The sequence below is a fragment of the Gordionus sp. m RMFG-2023 genome, chromosome 1 (genome assembly GCF_954871325.1).
Source record: "Gordionus sp. m RMFG-2023 chromosome 1, tfGorSpeb1-WG-v2, whole genome shotgun sequence".
Taxonomy (NCBI): Eukaryota; Metazoa; Nematomorpha; class Gordioida; order Chordodea; family Parachordodidae; genus Gordionus; species Gordionus sp. m RMFG-2023.
The window spans coordinates 65,018,765-65,042,711 of NC_088775.1; the positions used below are offsets into that span (position 1 = coordinate 65,018,765).

The 23,947-nt window shown below is 27.7% G+C and overlaps 1 protein-coding gene across 1 annotated transcript; it reads right to left on the bottom strand.

Moving 5' to 3' along the window:
• Window positions 1-686: 686 nt before the first annotated feature.
• LOC135922886 (NAD-dependent protein deacetylase sirtuin-2-like) lies at window positions 687-23,765 on the bottom strand. The gene is made up of 9 exons (XM_065457393.1): window positions 23,640-23,765; window positions 22,843-22,998; window positions 22,418-22,524; window positions 15,764-15,820; window positions 15,653-15,721; window positions 13,344-13,496; window positions 1,631-1,827; window positions 1,293-1,415; window positions 687-935 (listed from the first exon to the last, which is right to left on the bottom strand). Coding segments are annotated over exons 1-9 (1,011 nt in total). The 5' UTR covers window positions 23,641-23,765; the 3' UTR covers window positions 687-787.
• Between the last annotated feature and the right edge of the window lie 182 nt (window positions 23,766-23,947).

The following is a 23,947-nucleotide window of genomic DNA, read 5'->3' on the forward strand; positions in this document are numbered from 1 at the left end:
AAACCACCGATTCACATTGATTTTCGAGAATGATGAATAACATAATTCAAATCAACAGACTGCACCTTACTAAAAACCCCTAATTCCCAACCATGATCTTAGATTCTTATATATTGTTAAACCACTATTAAAACCGATTCCCCATTACTTTACCCCCGAAAATCCCTATTGATTGATCGATATTGAAATCGCCCCCACCTCGTCGTTCGGGGAGCCCGCTAATTTGGTCCCGAATAAATTAACGAGTAATTGCAATACGTTCCTTTTTTCAAACGTAACAAGTTTCTTTTTGAAGTAACGCTTACAGCTAAAATAACAATATAATCAATTAAATAGTGAGTGCCGTTTAAAACTTCAATTTAGGCGTTTATAAAAAAACGAATAAATGAACATTTAAGTCAAATATTACCTAAGCCACGATTTCGCATATAAACGCTTGATCCTCTTTTAGCTAAATCTCAAGTCTTAGGTAATATTTTTTGGAGAAAATATTAATTTAACCATATTTTAAATGCAAATAAATCGAGGATTTCAATAATACTATACATAATATGAGAAGAATCATATTTAATTAATTTTTATTTATTAAACATTAAATAAGTAAAATAGGTATAGAATAACATTAAATAAATTTTATAAAAAAATTCCATTTTTTATTAAATAATTTTTATATAAATAATGGTATTCCATTGCAGCAAACATGGCGCAACTAAAAAAAGGATCAATAAATAAGAGTAGACTATAATCAACTAATCATTTAATTAAAATCCTCATGATTACGACAGATTTATTTTTTTGAAGGCTGAACCGTGTCCAAGAACTTTTTTCTCCCGAGGTCATCCTTGGTTAAAAGGATATTTAGATCTTGATCCCATCCCAAATGCTTTATCAATTCCCGACATCCATCATCGCAAGTTCCCTTCCAAAATATATCTCTATTGCCATTTAAAAAAAATGATTAAGTAATATTTTGGAAATATAGTGTTTCACATAATTCAAATCTAGTTATTATTATATATAGGCATTACTTTCTTTTTTTTTAAATTTCTAAGAAAGGCCTCATTTATAGTAACAACATGATGGCAGCAATACGTTAAATATAAATATCACAGCTGTATTATTTACTTAATTTTGTGTAATATACGTTTTAACGGAGAGTAATGTCACGCCTACTTTAAATGACAATTATACTGTTACATTTAAATTTAATATCTATAAAAATATTTGTTTAAAAAAAATTGAAAACAAAATGTTATTTTCAAATTATTGTATAAACAAAAGATATATTAAACCTGGCATTTTTGTGATGAATATCGAAGTCCATTCCTTTAGATAATCCCAAAAATTGGGTTATGGAAAATACATGATCCGGCCTTTCTTTATTAATTAGTAATCTAGGAGTATTGCGAGAGACACTAAAGAATATTCGGAATAAATATATAAATAAATGTATTAAAGATTCTAGATATTTTGATTATTTTTCTTCTATTTATGTGATTAAATCATTTCAAGTGTGGATGAATGCCTATTAAATAGATAGTTTAAATATTGTAAGTTAATTTATAACTATAGTAAAATTAAAATATAATTAATATTATTATGAATTCAGTAAAATAAAAAATGATTTTACTAATCGATTAAAGAGGCGAAGGGTTGAACTACAAGAGAAGTGCCCATGATTATAAGTAAATCACATAAAGGAAAATCGTGCCTAACACAGCTAAAAAATTTTGCAGGCAGAGATTCGCCAAAAAATACTATATCCGGTTTAACCACGCCGTTCAAACCAGGAGCTGTTGTACAAGTCTCACATTTAGGTACTATACTCTTTTTTTGATAAAATGAATATATTAATATTTAAAGCATTTTTATAAATTAAATTTTTATCCATTTCTATCTGAGTAGCTTTCACTGCTTTAAAGCTCAATAACAATTTAAATTCCTGCCTTTCTAATCTATATATACTTTTATCCTATTATTAATTTGCACGAACTTTTGAAATGATGTAATTTGAAAAAAAGATTTTATTCGTCAATACTTGCGAATCCTTGAACTCAAGTCAACAAAATTTAGCAGAGACATTAATAAACTTAAAGCACAATTACTTATATCTTCCTTGAATATAAACGGTCTACGAGATAAACTTGCTATTTTATTGAAACTTATGACAGATGAGAAAATGGACATTATTGCTTTACATGAAAACCCATAGTCAGGGAAACAATCTATCTTATTGATATGTCAAATATTGATTTATTATTATAGAATCATATGCTCCAATGTTAAAATATTCAAATAATAATTCATCTTATGGGCGATTGTGTTAGCTGTTTTTAAAAATTGACTCAAATCAAGCCGTTTAAAAACACTAGTTGGATCTTAGGACTAATTGAAATGAGATTAATATGCAATTTGAAGAAAATTTGATTGTGGCAAGATTGAAAGAATTTAAATGTAGATGTAAACTTGTGCATAAGAATTTATATGATAGTATAAATTGTGGTTTAGATTCTTTTAATGATCTTAGATAAACTGACCTTAATGTATGCTGAAAAATCAAGATCCAGGTTATCATGTATTTATTTTGATGTATTCCAGGTTATCACTTATTTTTCATGTATATTATTTTGATGTATTCCAGGTTATCATTACTTATTTTCATATTTATGCTTTATTTTCATGTATATATTTTCATATTTATGCTTTTAATGGAAACTTGTGTGAAAGATATTCAATTTACATAAGATATATCATTATCATTTTGTGCTTATGCATTAAACCTTTGTACTAGAAATTATCTCATTTGCATTAGGTTTTTGAGACTAGTTTTGTCTGCATCCCCTTAAACCTAAACACTCTATAGGACCTTAAATCTTAGCATATAATTGTAATAATGTATGATATATATTTAGGATTAGTTTACCATGCATTTGATTATTTCTAGTCATTTTTGTTTAGACATTATATCTTTAAACCTGAATTTATCTATTCTCTTGTCCCTTTCACCCTCCTTAAAATACTTCATTTTTTTAAATCCCCCTTTTACCAAGATGCTTATTAAAAATATTACTATCCCCCTTATTTTATTTTTGCTATCATCTTACTAATTTATATCCCCCTTATTTTAATTTTTGCTACCATTTTAATAATTTAAATCAGGCCCTCCATCTTTTTTTTATTACTAAATTTACATTATTTTCTTTATTTTATTATAGCTACCATTTTGATATTATTTTTGCTATCATTTTGATGAATTTCCGGTCAATATTGTAAATATCAATCATTTTATAATAATAAATAAACAAAAATCTCTTTGCATAGAGCAACTTTCTTTAATTTATTCTTAGTTTAATTTAATATTAAATACAGGGTTGCCACGTCTCCCCTTATCAGAGGGAAACTCCCGCAAAACTACCGCAATTAGAAATTCCCAGCAAAAATCTACCGCAATTTTTAATTTTCTCCTGCAATTTTCAAATTTCTCCCGCAATTTCCTTTTTTTTTTTAGTATTTTAACATTTTTAATATATAAATAATAATTTTGAGAGATATTAAATGATTATTTTTAAATTTTTAAAATAAATTTTAAATATTTATTCGAAAAACATGTCTAGTTTGTAAATTTCTTTCTATCCTGTTTTATTTTTATCCAATAATAAATCAACATCATTTCATTCATATAAGTCAGTACAGGGGAGTATATCAACATCTATTGCAATACAAAAATATTCTCAAATAATAAATAATACAGATGCAACTACATTTGTGGAAATCATATACATCTATCATGTAGTTCAACATTCACAGAGCTATATCATCACAATGTGGGTCATATCTTTTTCTCATGATATTTAACGACTCCAAAATAAGTGCAAACCTTACTTGTGGCAGATTAGCAAGGCTATCACAAGTGTTTTAGTACCTGAATCCTAGAGGTCAATTCTAGATGATTTGAAAGATGGGCATCCATATGCAATTCATACAGATGCATCTAATAAGGGAAATATTAAAACTTTTCCCTCGATCCTTCGCTATTTCAACAAGAATAAGAACATTTCAATACAACTGTTAAAATTTTTTTCTCGGATAGTGAAAAATCCAACAATGTAGCTAGCCACATAATGGTAAATATAAATGATTTGCATGTCAGCTTTCTGCGCTGATAATGCATCTGTAAATTTTGGCAAAAACCAAAGTTACCGAATTGAGGCAGCACAATAATGAATTAATACCAATTGGCTGTATATGCCATATACTACATAATACTTGCAAGAAGGCAATAAATGTACTATCTGTGGTCGAAATAATTGTGAAGAAATGTTTTAACGAATTTAGTTCATCAACTAAAAGAGTTAATGAATTTAAAGAGTTGGTGAAGCGGTCTGACTTGAAATAATGTGAGTTGTTGCGATATATACCTATCAGGTGGTTGTCATTAATACCTGCCATCGATAGAATTTTAAAATTTTACAAACCCTTAAAAAAACACTTCTTATAAAGATTTTAAAAGCTGTCCTAAATTTGGAAAAATTTTTAGATATGAAATGGCAGAAGCATATTTGGGATTCGGTTCACATCAATGTTGTTAAACGCTACTTTTAAAAGTAGCGCTCTATTAGCTACTTTTTACGCTATTTTGATTTTTTTTACATAACTTTATTCCCACAAATACAATATTGGTATAAAAACATGACTATAATTTGACACATATATATATATATATAATTTATTTAATATTGCACTTTATAATAAAACATTTTGTACTGTCATCCCCAAGTCTAGAGCGACGATAGAAAGTATAAGCTTTGCCATACTAAATAATCGTTCAGCATAGAGGGCAACGCAGTATTTAATTTAATAAACACACTTTTTATATGAAAAAAATCATCAAAGATATTTAAATGAGTATTTTTAGATTTAAAAAAATAATCTAGAGGTTCAATAATATTATTATTAGTTATTTTAAAAAAATCGTCTATGGAAGGCCGCGGTTTCGATCTTGCTATAGTATTAGTATCGTGGTTAGGCATGGCATTTTTTAATGTTACCATCAGCCTATCAAGTTGCCATTTAGATTCAGTCAAATTAATGTATAGCCAATTTAACTTGAAACTAATAGCAGCTATTACATTATCATCATCATACAGATCTGGAAATCTAATTTATATAAAGCGATTGTATTAATTATAAAATAAGAAAAATACCTATTTAATTTTCAAAATTTAAATTTATTTATAAAAAAATATTAAAATAGCATTAAATTATGAAATAAAGATTTAAAAAATATAATTATTATACACAAGGTAATTAATAATATATTAATTTTGTATTAATATTATAGATTGAGTTGTAAATTAAGCCAATTTAAATTATGGCTAATCAAGCAATAAATCATTCATTTTATATAACTGTATAATAGAAAATAAAAATAAAGTTTTGACCTTTTCTTAATGCCTTTTAGCATAGAGTCTACCAGTGGTTGGCAAAATTTTGCATCGAAACCGATATCCAGTAGTAATTTTTTCTTCAAGATTAAAGTATTTTTTGAATTTTAAGAAAGGATAATCTATATTTTTCTCATTTTCTAAAGAAATTTCACTATCTTCAACAATCTCACACATTTTTAATAACTAGATTTATAATGCTAACTAGATTTATAATGTATATTTTTAAATATAAATTTCAAAATAAAATAAAATAAAATGATTATAATTTTTGATTTAATAAAAAATATATTTTAATAATTTTTAGATGTATTTATTATGTAAAATTGAAAGTAGCGAAGTAGCGAGCTACCGCTATCGCTATTTTCTAAAAAAAGTAGCCAGCTAAAGCTACCGCTACTGAAAAAAGTAGCGCGCTATTTTAACAACACTGATTCACATGTAGGAAATCTACTTCATGCAGTTAATATTCAGTTGCAATCAGAATATTATTTATTAAAAAAGATTCATAAAATCATGCTACAGCTCTGTTCATCTCTACAGTTAAAAATTGATAATAAATTTTATGGCGCTTTAGCTAAAAATATTATATTAAAATGTTCAAATGATACTCTAATTAATACATTTTTAAATGAAGCAGATATTTTTATTATGACAATTTTAAAATATTTACAATCAAAATTTGATTTTAATAACTATTTACAAATGTATAAATAGACCTTACCTTGGAACAGAAACCATCAATTGATGGTTTTTATAATTTGATAAATATATTAAAAATACCGAAAGACATTGATGTATTGTTTGAGGAGATTGTAATTCTCTCTATTTTTTATTTGTTTGAGGAGATTGTAATTCTCTCTATTTTTTATGATTCGCCAAAATACTTAAAGTTAGATGGTCTAAAATCAGAGGAGAAATGGGTAGAATTTTTTCGTAATAAGGATAAATCCCCATGCTTAGAAAAAATATGCGAGTATGTCTTCTCCTTATCTCATTATAATGCCTCATCCGAGCGCATTTTTGGCCTAATGAGGACTGCCTGGAAAAAGGAGAGAAATCGGATTGCTTTAACAACATTAGAGGCCGAGCAAATATATAATATGCCATGCCAGGAATTTTATAAATATCTCAATAACGACGGTAAACAGTTTTATTATTTAAGTCTCAAATAAAATATAATTAAGTTTTAGCAATGGCGCCATAAAATTTATTGTTAATTATTAACTGTAAAGATGAACACATCTGAGCATAATTTTGTGAATCTTTGTTAAGATTCTTCTGATTGCAACTACACATTAACAGCATGTAGTAGATTTCTTACATGTAAAATCATTCCTAAATATATCTCTGTCATTCATTATTGGAAAAATTTTTCAAAATGTTAGGACAGCTTTTATAATTTTTATTTAAGAAATATTTTTTTAAAGGTTTATAAAATTTTAAAATTCTATCGATGGCGGGTAATAGGAACATATCGCAACCAACATTGTGCTGACTCAATTCTGTAAATACAATCTGTTTTTACAAATTCACTGAGGCATTATCAGATCAGAAAGCTGACATGCAATTTATTGATAATCTCGAATCTGCTATATTTACCATTATATGGTTAGCTATGTCTTTGGATTTTTCACTATTTGAGGGGAAAAAATTTAATAGTTTTATTGAAACGACCTTAATTTTGTTGAAATAGCCGAGGATCAAGGAAAATATTTTAATATTTCCCTTATTAGATGCATCTGTTAGAATTGCATATGTATGCCCATCTTTCAAATCATCAAGAATTGACCTCCTAGATTTAGGTCCTAAAACATTGATGATAGCCTTGCTCATTTTTGTTCTACAGGTATAGTTTTCATTTATATTAGAGTCGTTAAATATTATGGGAAAAAGATTCTACCAACATTGTGATGATAAGTATCTCTGTGAATGTTGTACTACAAGATAAGTGATTACAATTCCGCAACTGTAGTTGCATCTGTATTATTTCTTATTTTTGGAGTACCTTATTACGTATTTCAACATGATACGTGATAATTAAGCGCCTATCCCTATAATGTATATACACACACGGTAGATTTCCAATTGCGGTCGTTTTGAGGGACATTCGCATAAAATATATTTTTAATTGTAAAATTAAAATCCTTTTTTTTTATAAAATTTTATCTTGTTTACATTCTTTTATATTTAAAAAAAATTGTTGGTTTTTTTTTATAAATTAATATATTTTAATAAATCAAGATGTTATTTTATTTTGAAAAATAGTTATCGACTTTGTATTTATATAAAATAATTATAAAAAATAATAAGCGGATAATTCAAAATCCCGGCCGAAAATTTTTTTTTTAGCAATTTTTATAATTCTACAGCAATTTTCATATTTCTCCCGCAATTTGAAAATTTTGACCTGGCAACCCTGATTAAATATTTTTTTTTAGTACAAAATTTTTTCTCCTTAACTTATAACCTACTCAGGAAGTCTATTAATTCATATTTTCTGAGCTATATAATTTCTTGTTGAGTCTTTGGACCTCTTCACTATACACAATTAAGGAGTAGATTAAAAATAATAAAGATATTCATATTTTTTTAAATCAAATTTTATTAATTTTGGCCTAAAAAAACATTTTTCAAACATTTGTAATGATTATCACTATTAGTCTCCTAAGAACAATAGTAATAATATATTATTTCCCTAATAGCCCTTTTTTGTTTTACTGGCAGCTATACTGATCTTTTTATTTTATTTGTCTTATTTTATTTTATTTTATTATTCCTTTTCCATAGACTTCTCGTAAACAATAATTTTGTAAAGTTTTTACTTTTTATTTTTATATGTAAGCTGAATTTTACTTCCTTTCAAATGTTAAATCTTTTTCTATTATAATGTCTATGTCAACTCGTATTCCAAGTGTGCGCAGAGATATGGAAATAAATATTTCTCTATACAGTTTCAAACTTTATTTTTCTTTATTTAAATTGTTTTTTTATCTTTCCATTTCGTTTTTATTTGTTTTTCTCTATTTTTAAGTTTTTTTTAGGTGGCCTCATCTTCTCTTCCAACTTGTAGGTTTTTTATATTAATTTAGTCCTACCTGGAAACTCTTTCACAATGTTTTTTCGATTGTCTTACTCTGCTAGCGTGGTTATTTGGAAAAACTATCGTATAGACATCTTTCTTCTGGTATTTTCTTTATTTAAAACATAATACTAAGTATAGCATATTTAAATATCAAAGTAAAAGTAAATTATAAATAAATTACTATTATCTGTATGAATTTTTGGTAGCGTCCAATAGGTTTTAAGGGAAACTTACTCTTGTCTTCGCTTAACATAAATGGCTTAAAAAGCAAGTTAACGATTCTTGTTAGGCTAATGGCTGAAGAGAAAATGGATGTAATCGCGATACAATAAACCCACTCTAAAGACAACAATATGGCCAATTTTAGTAACTTTATACTGAATGGTTCAAGCACTACTTTGAATGATTGGTCAGGGGTTGCCTTCCTAATTAGTAAGAGAGTACATAAATTTGTATTGTACCCATTTCTGAAAGGTGTGGCCTGCTGTATCTAAATACTTGTTTCAAACGAACGATCCTAATAAATGTCTATGCCCCTCCTAGCAGAAGTGATAGGCTCTCCCTCTTAGACGACCTTGAAAACATGGTATGCTCTCTTCCTATGAGCCGTAATTTGATAATCTTGGGGGACTTGAATATCAGGATTGGGAAGGAGGAGTCCTTCATAACAGATGGAGTAATTGGGAATGCGGCCATTCCACAACTAAACCGTGATGACGTAGGAAACTTTTGGAGTTGTGCAAGAGTTTAAACCTTAAAATTGAGAACACCTTCTTTCACAGTGAAAGCAATACTCTAACTTATAGGAGGAATAACACTATTTCTCAAATCGATTTTTTCATTTCCAACAGGTTGGTTTACTGACGTGAAAGCAATGCGGAACATAAATATTTCAGATTATAAACTACTTAAAGCGAACATCCTCATAAGGAATTTATGGGGCAACTCTCAACGGTTCCCCACTTCTAATCAGCCCAGATATCCTCCCTGGACAATAAATGCTAAATACCTACAACGACCAGAAGTAAAGCTGCTCCTAGGTCAAAGCTTAAGAGATAGGATGACATTATACCATGTTACATCGGAATCTGATTCTACAGAAACATGTTGGTCGTCCTTTAAGAGTATTTTATTTGGAGCCTGCATGATCTCCCCAACATTAATAGTTCTCCCCCAAGGCATGAATAGCTATCCGAAGACACTGTTCTCTTGATAGCGGAACTCAAGTCACATGAAAGACGTGATGGTGACCTCTGGGCTACAATCCATAGACTCCTTAGGAGGGACAAAAGGATCTACATCGCAAAAAAAAGCTTTCAAGATTGACAGAGATATGAAGGAAAACAGAACATTCGATGCCTACAAAAAGCTCAAACGTTTCTGTAATGCAAAAATATTTAAGACTCTCCCATAGATGAATCTTAATACCATCCTCTAGCCATAGCGTTGAACCATCTGACGCTAATTCTTCTGTGGCTGAAATAGCTAATGCGATAAATAAACTTAGGAATAATAAATCTCCAGGTCCAGATAATATCTTAGGGGAACATTTGAAAGCAGAGAGGTCTCTCAGCTCTTGCTGAGGCTGTTCAATAAGATTTGGCTCACAGGGAGAATGCCAGCAGATTGGAATATGACCATTCTTTACAACTTCCCCAAAATCCCGAACCCTATCAAATTTAAGAATTATAGAGCCATTGCTCTTACATCTATTGTGTCCAAGGTATTTATGATCCTTCTAAAAAAGCGCATCCTCGCTTCCACACCAAATCTCCTATCTAAATTCATCTGCGCCTATAGCCCATATAGGAATATCAACGAACCAATATTGGCATTGAAGATTATAATACAGAAGTGCGAGAAGTATAAATTACCGTTTTACTTTATCTTCATTGATTTCAAGCGTGCTTTTGACAACGTTATTCATGATACTTTGTGGGCAATCTTAGCGAGATGCGGCATAGACGCAAATATCATTAGGATTCTTAAGACGCAATATAGTAATCTTTTTACCTCGTTTATAAGTTTCTCCTCCCTTTAGAACAAAAAAAGGAGTAAAGCAAGGATGTGTCGCCTCCCCGCTGCTGTTTAATATAGTTATGAATATAAAATAATTATCGATTCGTTGGGGGCTGCAAATCTTTTGGAACTTGGATCCAATCAGTCGTGGTTTTTAGAGAACAGGGTGATTTGTTACGCGGACCACTTGGTGATGATTGCTAGAAGCTTGGAGGCCCAAAATATGGTCTTGATTCTAAATTCCTTCAGTTTAAAGGTCGGATTGAATATAAAATATGATAAGGCTGTAATTATGCCATCGTCTCATGCACCCCCTCTGGGTGATTGGGTAGTAGGGGGAAAGATGGTTAAGGTGGTGTCCCCTACAAATATCTTGGGGTAAACATAGTTAATAGAGGTAGCTGCAAAGATGAACTAAAAATCCGAATTCAAAAAAGAGCTGCTTTCTATAAATATTTCAAACTGTGGAAATCTAGGGAGATATCGGTTTTCACTAGGCTACGAATCTTCAATTCCACTATCATTCCAATTCTCCTTTACGGTGGTGATATATGGGAGATAACAAAGACAGACACCAGGAGACTACAGATGCTCATTAACAAATGTCTAAGAATAATAAATGACATTTTTTACCTTAACATTATCTCAAATGATAACCTTTGGAAGAGGTCAAACAACACTCAAGTACACGTGACCTTAAAAAAGAAGCGTCTTACCTTCTTCCCTCATATCCTGAGAAATCATACTAATAATAGCCTGGTCCTCGACGCCATTAATTGGTTATATTCCTTCAATGGCAAAACATATGGGAAGTTTAAGACATTATGGTTCTACATGGCAATAAAGGATATAATGGATTTAAGCTTAAACAAGAAACAGTTCCTAAAGTTGAATAAAAATAAGAGGTCAATAAAGAAACTGCTGAAAATCAAATTAAATTATTTAAATCTCCAATAAACTTCTCCTAGAAACAGATTATTTTTGTTTTTTTCCTTTCATTTACTTTCACTACATTTTCTCTGATTTTTCTCCACTCTTAGTTACCTTCTCATTCTTTCTCTGACTTATTTTTCCTTTTCATTCATTATTTGCTTTTAAATTTATTACCATATATTTAATGTACCTTGTGATTAAAATAGGTCCTTCCTTTGCCTTTAAAGTAATTAAGTACATAAGCATTTTATGGGTGAGGGCTGTGCTTATTTTTGACCATTCCCCATCAGCCCACAGACGTTTAAGTAATAGTCCTTGGAATATTACGCGTACAAGTGCGTGCGGCTTGCCCACAAACTATCCCTATTTTAATTTGTTCAGTTAAATGGATTGGAAAACCTAAAGTAGCTCTGTTGTATCCACAACTAGAGGGCGAAAAACGTTCTTTGTCACGTATCACGTAAATTAAATTTCATCAAATAATAATTAATTTCTTTATACTATAAAAATCTGCCATTGGTAAGTAAGTTGCGAATATCATGAGAATATAAGAGCCACTAGTATAGAAATAATAATATCACTCGATTCTAAAATTGCATACCCGGATAAAAAAACAAATAAAGATCTATGCAGGAAAAGGAGCTCTGGTTCTCGATAAAAAAATATCAATTAATAAAACAATAAAAAATTCCATTATTTGCTCATTTATTCAACCAATCACCCATCATTACCTTACTATGCATTCATAGTATTATATGGTCAGTAAACATCTTTGCATAAGGATAGTGATTCACTAAATACAACTGTGATAAAAATTAAGGTGATAATGCAGAGCCTTGATTAACATAATCTCTATGGGTAAATCAAATGACGTTCCACACATGTCTCGAATGTGCGTTGTATAATTAATCAAAACTAACACATCTTTAATAAGTCTAATATAAACATTAATTATTTCTGAAGCTTCCACCAAATAAGTTCGCGAGAACATTATTAAAGGCTTTTTTTATAAAATACAACACATGTAAGTCATCTTTAAATCCACATTTTCTTATCGTTTATATTGGTTGATCTACCAGACAAGAAATTAAATTGGTTCCTTTTATAATTATATCTTTTCCAATAATTCAAGGCATGGCTTATCAATAATGTCCCTATAATTAAAACAAGTTTGATCTTCAAATATATTATCCTTACTCGATTTAAATAATTTTGTTATCCACAAAATGTGAATCGAATCATTCGTTTTAAGTAAAATATCCAATGATGTACAATTTAAAAAATATTATATTTGCAATTGCAATCTTTACAAAAAAGACACCCCCTAAAAATTTATTCCATGCATTAGTATTGTCAAGGGTAAAATGTTTTCTTGTATCTTCTAATTTAAATCGAATTATGTTTTGTGGGCGATCCCCTAAAATAAATAAATTCTCTCACAATATAACATTTTTGTAGTAAAATTATCCAATAAAATAAATAGATTTAATAAAATAGATGAAAGGAAAGTAATAAAAATCAATCCAGAAAAAGGAGAAAATTTAAAAAATTCACTTGTTTTATATTAAGATCTTGCACATTTTTTTTTGACTTTTAAAGCCATTTTTCTCAAAATATTGAAGGTAGTTATGTTTAAAACTTTGAGATAAAATTCATACAATATAATTGACAATTTAATTACAAAAATATACTTTCTTATATTTTCTAGGTGATATTCTACGATTTCTTTTTGCTAAAGCACTGTCCTTTTTTATATTAATTTGCTGCAAATGATTTATATCCTTACGTGATGATTTTTTATCCGATAAATTCTCTCTTTCTTCATTAGCTTGACAATATTGATCAATTAAATTATCAGTTACCGAATTAGTATCTTCATCGCAAATTTTGGACCTTAACCATTCATAGCCGTATTCCTTTTTGCAGGTTAAACAATGTGAAGTCTTAAATGTACCATGAGCTTCGATAATTTTGTCAGCAGATATCCCAGCTAAATGTTCAAGCGTATCTATATTCTATGTTATATAAATGGTAAATAATAAATTATATAAATTTAAAGAGACAATAACCGAAATAAAATTTCGATTAGTGCATAGTAAAAACGAGTTTTTTTTTAGGTTGGAGCCATTTATCTCAGCTTACAATTTACTTATCATTAAAGGTAAGAGTGGATGGATTGACGTCTGATTTAAGTTTGGGAGTATTCAGGTACTCTTATTTATTAACTCTAAAATAGAATTATAGATTGGTTCATTTTTGAGATAAAATAAAGTAAGAGATTTGGAACTAATCACTTAGATTCACCTGTTATATTTTAGGAAAGTCGCTTCGTAAGATTTTAACATTTGCTAGTTGCATAAAATTTTAAAATATTTCAAATCTATTGACTTTATTTTAGCAGAAGGATGACTTTTTCACTCTTTCAGATCCCCTTTACAATAGCAGAATTTATTTTTTGGCTTGAAATTATTTATAGAAAATTGAATAAGCCTAAAATTTTTAAAGGGAGATTTAAGTTTTAAAAAAGATTAAGCAAATTTCATCATTTAAACTAACTCCCAAATAAACGTAATATCTTTATGAATGTGCCATCTGTAACAATAAAATCCATGATGGATGAGACAATATTTATATCTTGAAATATAATTAAACAATAAAGATAATTGTTTTTCAATTTTCAAAAGTAAATTGAGTATATTTTGAAAGAAATTATATTGGTTTGGAATGGAAAACTTATAGGCAGTTTTGATTATACTATGAACCAAAAAAAAGATATAATATGAAGGATTGTTTAAAAAAAACAAATCCTATAAAAGTGTAAGCCTCTCTATAAATGATCTCATTAGGTCAACTTAGAATCGGTTAAATCGAGCCGTTTAACACTAATGTTAAATAGCAACGAATTTGGCACCAACAATTACATTATTGGACAGATATAATCCGAAAAAATGACAAATAACTCACAAAATTTTAATAACCTTCACAACTTTTTATTTCTTAAAATGAAAGTTTACTATTCCCTACGGTAAAAAATAAATTAATAAAGCTTGAAAATTACCGTGACAAATAGCATAAACTATAGACATACCATTTTTCGAGATAGAAAAAATTGTTAAGGAATCAGGGATTCAGAAGATAACGAATATCGGTTCATGGTTGCGTTAATAAAAAATAATATTATCGGTTCGATTTGAACCTTTCCACATACAAGCGTATTAGATGTTTGGAAAAAAAATATTAAGTTTTATCATTATTTTTTAAAAAATAGTATTGAGCCGTATAAACAATTAAATTTTTTAAAAATTCTCATCTTTCAAATTATATCTATAAGAATGAAGAATAAACTTTATGGCTGAGAACATTTCTATACATTACTTGGGCAGCTGATACCCTCAAATAGAAATATACAAAAATATTTTAGATACTTAACTAACAGCCCAAACTGATTATTATTAGTTTTTAAGAGAGATGGAATATCAAAAGGTTCAAACCTCCTCACAGACCTTTTTAAAGGCTCCGGTCAAGTTCGGAGATTTTAACATTTCAGGGAGTAAATAATAAAGGTTAGAATCTCCAATAAATATGTATTAGTTGAGATAATGTTTAACTTATACTAAAAAAAAGGAACACAATAACATAGGTAGATGTAGCTGATATGCATACTATCGGTGAATATCGATCTATACTTTAAATTTTAAAAATACAAGCGCCCGCTATTCAAAATTGATAATATTTTAGTTGACATTATGCTATGAATTTATAAAAAAAAAGAGAAATTATATACAACTTTTTAAACTGATAAAAAAAAGGTGTTAATTTTTATTCTCTATTTTTTTTAAATTTAACTTTATGAATTTAATTATAAATGAAATAAATTTTAAAAAATATTAATGATGAATTTTATTTATGCTTTTTTTTTATTTTGGGTGTCCGCCGATACCATATGAGTATCGGTGAATCTCTGAATGTAGCGCATTGGTAAGTCAATATAATATAAGTCAAAATATAACACCCAGAGGAAGTAAAGATGCTATAGAAAACCGCAAAAGGAGTCAAAAATTAGGGGTTACACTTGTGAATTCACTTCGTAAAACCCATCCATGGAGTAATGTTTAAGATTAGCTTTTCCAAATCAATTTTATTATAAAACTAAATAAATTGAGGTTTTTACTTGAGTGTAGTTTCGAAGTAGCAAATTTTTATCGTTAAGTAACTTTATGAAATAATGGGCGATAGTAGGCTATATTAAATTTTCAATAACAAAACAAAAAATTATAATTACTTTGAGCTCCAGGGGCCATATAAGCTTAGCTAATTTGAAAAATGGTTCAGGATTTTTCTAAAGAAAATAAAATTATATTATGATTAAATATATATTTCTATTATTTCGAAAAGTATAAAAACTGAAACGCTCAAAATTTTTTGCTTAGAAATCAAAAAATACAAGTTAAGAATTTACGCTGAATTTCGCAAATATTTTTTTTAGAATCAGAGACGATTTTACAAAGTAATGATTTTCTCAGATTTTTTTAAATTTAATTTCTCAGAAGAAACACTAAATGGCTCAAAAATTTTTGCTATTAAATTATTTTGTTTCCAAATTCAAGTTTATCAAATGAATTGCTGAGTATTATTAATCTGTGCTCTAATTGAGTTTTATTAATCCACGCTCTCGAATCTAGGTCATGAGTGGGGTGGGGGGGGTACATTTTTTAATATAATATATTGATATGGGTATGAAAACAAATAAATATAAATCGATTACATCGATATTTAATAATATATGTTATCCATTGGTTGAGAAAAAGCACCTATAGTTACATAAATAACATTATCTCTTTTTTTAAAGCGAGGTTAAATTTAACAGTAATTATATAATATCCCCAAAGCACATTCGAATTATTGTAATTATGAATACGGAAAGACCTAAATATGACAATTGAAAATAATTCAATGTAACACAAGGCTTATAAAATGTAATAAAGTTAACGGCAGTAAGCCAGATAGCTATTAAGTAGATTGGATAAAGCTATATCGTCGCTCGAATATTGGAGTGCTCCAAATGTATTTTAATTCAAATTGTAATCGATTTTTAAGTTTCAAATCATTATTCTTGCTAAACCAATTGATGAAATTGAAAGAAAATTTGGGATACTGCGTTAATTCCTAAATTAATTACTAAAATTAATAATATCTTAATATTATAGAAGGATAATTGAAAAATTTAAAATATATAGGTAAAATTTTAATACTAAAATTAAGGAGCATAGATTATTTTATTAATTAAATATAATGACAACACCCTCCCCCCTCCTTCCTCTAACAAATCAAATTATCAAAAAAAAAAATTCAAATCAAAACTAACCCCCACCTCTTCCTTTAATTTTATTTACCCCTCCCCCCTTATAGTAGAAATCCCTGCTTCTATCCATCTTTAAGTCACTGGAGTATTATAATGACTGAATATTTAAGTTAAGTACCCTAATATAAAAATATTTAATGTTAGGCAAAAGTATCGATATAACTGTCAAAATTTAATATTTTTATCCAAATCTTGCTTAGCACAGGATAATCATAACATCTACCATTTATAAGGTTAACTCTTTTTTTTCAAAAATGTCAATTGAGCACTCCGATTATCAAGCGATGACAAAATGCAATCTAGATACTAGAGGAACTCTCAGGAACCATAAAGCTAAATTGTATTCTCGCATAACTTATTACGAGATCTCATCATTTTATCTAGTATGTTTAATTGAATTTTATGCCTTTGCATTTTAATTCAAACATTAATATAGTTTTAATTTCCCTTTTATATGTATAATATTTTTTGTGATAACTGGACAACTACAGGATCTCCCATAGAACATAGTTTCCTTCTTAATGATATGATGTGGAGTCAGATAAATCATAATCATTTCCACCAACATACGCCTTAAGTATTTATGTAAAACCACCCAGCGTCTACATGACAGGATTTTCACTGGATGCAAACCCCCTTCAAAAACCTTTGCCTACCCCCGTAAAAAAATGACCGCCTTCGGCGGCGTTGTCCTTATTATTACTTTTACCTTTTAAATTTATTGATACTCTTTTCATAGAATTTATAAAGGATAACTTAAATTAATCTATCTCTACTACCAACTATCGATATTTTGTATAAATAATATTTTTTAGATAATAAATTCAGTTAAAACCTCTTTACAATGAATTAATTATTATGGCATTATGAGCTTGCTGAAATGATAGCAGAAAGTTTTATTTGGAAATTTAATAGATAACCCCCCAAAAAATTTATCTTACCACCATTAAAGCAGCCTACCCCCTACCCCTCTCAAAAAATAGGATGCAAACTGTTCCTACCCCTCCCGCTCATGTAGACGCTGAAACCACCTGCGGAATATGGATTATCCACTCGCTACTTTCTCATCGATAAATGCCTATATAACCAGGATGAGAGCCATTTGCCTCAATATATCTTTTAAGAGGGTAGGCTATTATATTTAAGATTCACGGAATTTTTGTACAGATTCAGTTTGATATGTAGAAATCAGTAATATTTTTGAAAAATATTTTAACCGGCATTTGAATTTTTTGCCCTCCTCCCGGTATGTACCTGCATGGTGTGAAGAATAAATACTTTATATAACTTTGATAATGTAATAACTTTAACTTTAAGAAAGAATTAATTTTTATAAACATTTGATGAAATGGTTTCAATAGTGTAATAAAATATCTTTTCTGTTATTCAAATTCATCTGATAATATATAATAATAAAAATAAATTTTATAAAAAATATAAAAATAACAAAACAACAATTTAATACATATCATTTATCCCCAATCTATTTGGCTTAGTTCGTATTCTTTACGAATAACGATCCTGACTTGTATCTCCTTTAGATTCATTTCATAGTTATTGTTTATTATGTCCTCTTTGTTTACTCTCTCTTCGGTTCTCTCTTCTACTTCGGGTTCCTCTTTTAATTCGAATTCTTCAGTTAATATATTTTCGGTTCTTTTCCTTAATTGATCAGTATGACGTATAATTGTTTTACCATCTATTAGGCCTATTCAAATCAAATATTCGATTCGAATAATTACGAATACGAATGATAAATTATTTGTTTTATCCGAATACGAATAATCATTTATTCGATTCGAATAAACGAATTATTCGTAATATTTAATAAATTGCTTTTAATAAATCTAACATTTGTCATTTCTATTTGATGACCTGCAAAGGTATATAAAAATATATTACATCTCTATAATAAATTATTGTTAGCGCCTAATTATGTTAGAGGAGAATGCTTCTGATGAAATACTTATGCCTGATGTTGAAGTTGACAAAATTTCTTCACAAAAAAGAGCGATCATATGTAAGGCCGATCCTATATTAAATATCGGATAGGCACCGATATTTAGCGTTTTCCAAAAATATCGGATCGGGCCGATATCTGTAAAAAACGATCCGATATTTTTACTTCTTTTTTTTATTATTTTATGTATATTTATTTTACATTAATAATATCTTCTAAATAATTTTTTTTAAACAATGCAAATGCACAAATTTAATTTATTTTTTTAAATAGATTCTTAGTATTTTAAAAGTTTTTTTATAAAAATAGAAAGGAACACCCAAAATTTATTTATTTTAAATCTTTATAATAACGCCAATTTTATTATTTATACCTTAAATAAAGAATATTTTAAAATATGGTATCTGAATTATGGAAATATTTTACAAAAGACAAAGATAATTTTGCAAAATGCGTTATCTGCGGAATTATAATTTCACGGGGTGAAAAATCAATACAAATATCGGATCGGTTAAGTCAATATCGGATCGGTGAAAATATGTGGATCGGTATAGCCCTAACCATATGGGATCAATATCAAATCAATAAAGAAGGTGAAAAGGCCGCTTTCAATCATTATAGGAGCATTATAAAATGTAGATGCAAAACGTAACCCCTCTCATTAATCATTATAATTCATTTCATTCACACCTCAGAAATAAGTAATAAAATCGATATTTTTTTAAAGCCTATATCACCAATTTCTTAATCTAAAAAATTAGTTTAAAGATAACTTACTAAAATTATTTATAAATAATAATATACTTTTTAAATTGTTAATTCAAATGATCTTGATTGTTCTGTAAAATCAATATGCTCCAATACTCTTAAATTGCATATGTATAATACATTTGCAGAAAAAGAACAGTTGGTAAAGGAAATAATATCCAAAATAAAAGTCAGATTAATTTTTCATCTGACATTTGGGCTAGCCCAACACAGGTTCCTTTTTAGGGCTAACAACCCATTTTATTGATGATAATTTTAAAATAAATAACATAATTTTGAAAGTCATTCCAATAAATGACGCATATTCAGGTGAAAATATATTTAAAGCCTTTGTTAAAATAATTAAAAATTATAATTTGGAAGGATAAATTTTTTAATATAACTTTAGATAATGTAACTAATAATAAAACATTTATTGATACATTATAGGGCACATCCGATGCTTTGCCCATGTAATTAATTTAATATCCAAAGAAATTTTAAAAATTTTAGATCCTCAATTTTAAAATTAAGAGACATAAAATTAGAATGATTCGTAATTCTCGTAAAAAATTAAATTTATTAAAAAATACATGTAGTTCACTACATCCTCCTCTAAATTTTTTAAAACCAAAATTTGATTATGAAATAAGGTGGAATAGCATCTACCAAATGATTGAAAGGGGCTTATTGTTAAAGCCTGCTATAACAAAATTAGTTAATGAATAACGAATATTAAAATTCAACAAATATCAGAGGTAAACTAAAATTTATAATTTGGTAATAATATAATACTTTGTAACATATAGGAGCAATGGGAGGATCTTATAAAAATTAATGCTATCTTATTGCCTTTATATGAAACTACAAATATGGTATGTGGGGAGAATTTATCCTACTTAATTCTTGAATACCTAAAAAATGAAAAGCCTGGTTTCCATAAATCCTTTAACAATAGTTTCAAAGTAGCATATGATAAATTGTTGGGCTATTATAATTTAAGGCCGATGATGCAATAATAACCACAATATTGGATAAAGTAGACTATTTTAAATCAATATCTGTTGATTATGATATTGATATATCCAAGTTAATGGATAAATTTAAAGAGATTTACAACAGATATACAGGTATTTAATTTACCCCCATTTAAATAAATATGATTTTATTTTATAAGCTGATAATTATAACTGTCAAACAAATAAGGATAAAATTCAATAAAACAGGCTAGACATTGTTTTTAAACAAAATATTCAACTGTGTGAAATAGATTTTTATATTGATGTAAATAACAAGGATTCTTGTGATGATGTTAATCTTGGTTATGTGTTTTTAAATTTTCTAAATAAGTAGTACCAATCTTTGTAACAAAGGTTTGAATCCATTAGACATTTTATTGACTGTGCCATTCTTGTTGTGTAATATTATATCTTTTGTTATTCAAATTCATCTGATAATATATAATAATGAAAATAAACATTTTACAAAAAATACAAAAAAAACAACAATTTAATACATAATAGTTTCAATCCCATTGATTGTGCCAATTCTTATTGGTCTTTTATCTTTTTATTTTCTGGGTGTTTAAGTAAGTGGCTTTACCTCTTGCATGCACAAGTAACTGCAGCCTGCCCAAAAATTGTGTATGAACTTCTCTCTTAAGTTACCCCCAATTTTTAACCCAATCAGATGGGATTTGAGAGAGTCTAAGTGTAGCTGCTATTTTATCTAGAAAGGGTGGATGCGCTAATAACGATGAATGAATCGGAATCTTTCAAATAAATACATTTTTGACTGTATAATAATCAATTGTTTGCACAAAAAAATAATATAAAGATTATTTACCTCCGTAAATAAAATATATAATAGAATATTCAAATGAACGTGTAAGGTATTTTATATAAATATGTAAAAAGGGATTGTCTAAATGAACGTATAAAGTAAGTTATATAAATATTTTAAAAGAACATAATAAAGTAAACTATATAAATATGTACAATATAATATTTAAATGAATGTGCATAATAATAAAGAGCAAATATTAATATATTACAATTACTTCATTTTTAAAGCAAACGTAACATGTTTCTTTCTGTTGGAAAATAACGAGATACGTAACAATGTTCCTTTTAACAGACAGTAACACAATAATAACGACATTGATTTTAAAAATAACGTTAAGGGCACTGGGTTTTACCAATTTAAGAAAGAATATAAGAGTTCAGTTCCATTCCTGTTTTAAATTTAATATTAACAGTTAAGTTCCGTTTTGGTTTTTTTGAACTAATTTTAAAAATATTTTATTAATTGACTCAAAAATTGATAAAAAGATTTTAGAAACTTAAACAACACAACATTTATAAACTAATTAATTACCCCAACAAAAATGAAATATAAATTTGCATAATTTCTTTTAAAAATAAATTAAATTAGGCTAATCATTAATAATCATGATTTCAAAAAGTGTTTTGAAACTAGTTAAAATCACTGACAATATTTATAATGGTTTAATTCTCTCCCTTCAAAATATATTATAATGATATGGCTATGGTTCAGAAATTTATAAGTTAATTTTGTTTGTCTTTGCGATTTGGTTAAATTCAACACCCTGAATTTAGGTCTGAAAAGCTTATTTCCATAAACAGCCAGAAAAACTATTTTTTTGATGAATTTTATCAAAAATTTCACATTTCCAAGCCATTTATAGTCCAAATCTCAATGAGTATCAAAGTTGGAGGCATTAGTTTTATTTATTTATTTATATATAATCAATGTACATCTAAAAAAAAATCTGATCACCAAGTTCAAAATAGATGAGGAATAAAAATGGAATTTATAATATCTTAAATATTATTTTAAAAAATTACCTTGAAATAACTGATATCAAATATTGCTTCAGGATAAGGCAAATCATATTCTGTTAAATTATCATATAAACCAGACCCAGAACTCCGAAAATCAGGTATCCCAGCAGCTTATTATAAAAGTTTAATATATAAAGATATTATAATTGATTTTATATAAAATTTAATTTGGCAAAAATGGAACATTTTTTTGGCAAAAATGATGGGAAATACAAAAATACCTGTTATCCTTTAATTTTAAAAAATAAATAAAAAAAATTAATCAAACTTATCAAAACTTGTATATTTTTTTAAAATGTATTAGAATTAGATTAAAATACTATAATAATCAAAAAAATATAATTAATTTAACTTTTTGGTTTTTAATTAATAAATATTCATTTTAAAAATTTCTATCAAAAGTGGAAAAGATCATGACTAAAAAATACCTGTGGAAATCCCTGCACCAGTCAAAACAATTATATTTAAACATGATTCTGACTTTATGAAGTCAGCGATCCCTTTTAAGTTGAGTTCATTGAGCTTTCCACCTCTGTTTTCATCAAGATGCAGAACTTTACTAAACAGGTGGGAAAGGTGGTCCACTAAATATATATAGCAAAAATAATATTTATATGTTTTAGGTTTAGGGTAATACAAGTTCAGGTTTTAAATATTTTTTATGATAAAAGAATTATAGGAGCTTATGAAAGAATAGTAGAAAATGATAAGTACCTTTCTAAAAAGGAAATTAAATGATAATATCAGATAAATATAGGGCAAAATATTAAAAGAATTAAATGTGGAACATCCTTAGTAATTGAATGCCAAAATGAGAATATTGTCTAATATGAATAACCACATAATTAACACCCACCAATTATAGGAAATAGATTCCATCAGAAAGTAATAGTGTGTAAACAGGAGTAAATAGGTTAAAAAAAATTTTCATAAAAAGTGATTACAATCTAAAAGTTGTTACACATTTAGATAATGATAATTAAATTTGTAGATATTTTAAGAGAAAAAATAAATTACAAGTTAAATGGGGAAGAGGAGATTAATAAACAAGCCTCAAATTTTATATAAAAACAAAAATATCTTCTCTAACTCAAGATATGAAGAGTAAAATGACTGAGTAGATTCATTTGATATCAAAAATTTCATTAACAAATTATTCTTTTAATTAAATACTTTAAAAAAACATAATTTGAAGATGAATTTAAGATTTATGTATTGTGCATACTAATAAAATATCCTCATAAATTTGAATATAGGATGGTCTAATTATAAATAAATCCAAGAATTTCAAATCTATCAAAAATATTTTGAATTAACTGTTGATTACAGTCTCATTTAAAAATAGACAGATTGACACTTAATATCACTTCTCGACAGATAATTATAAGTAAATATAAATATTTGAGTAAAAGTGCCTAAATTAAATAATAGCTAGTAGAGGCAGTAAATTATAAATAACAGAGTATCTATCTAATACCGAGAAATAAAAGGGAGAAGGGGGGGGGGAGGAGGTGAAAAGATCATTATTGAAAT

What these genes read in the sequence shown, in the direction of transcription:
- LOC135922886 (XM_065457393.1), bottom strand. An exon ending in GCGATGAAGATACTAATTCG is followed by an intron (nt 1,828 to 13,343) that starts GTAACTGATAAT and finishes TATCAAAAAAAG; the next exon opens with AGTATAGTACCTAAATGTGA. An exon ending in TTCGCCTCTTTAATCGATTA is followed by an intron (nt 1,416 to 1,630) that starts GTAAAATCATTT and finishes AATATTCTTTAG; the next exon opens with TGTCTCTCGCAATACTCCTA.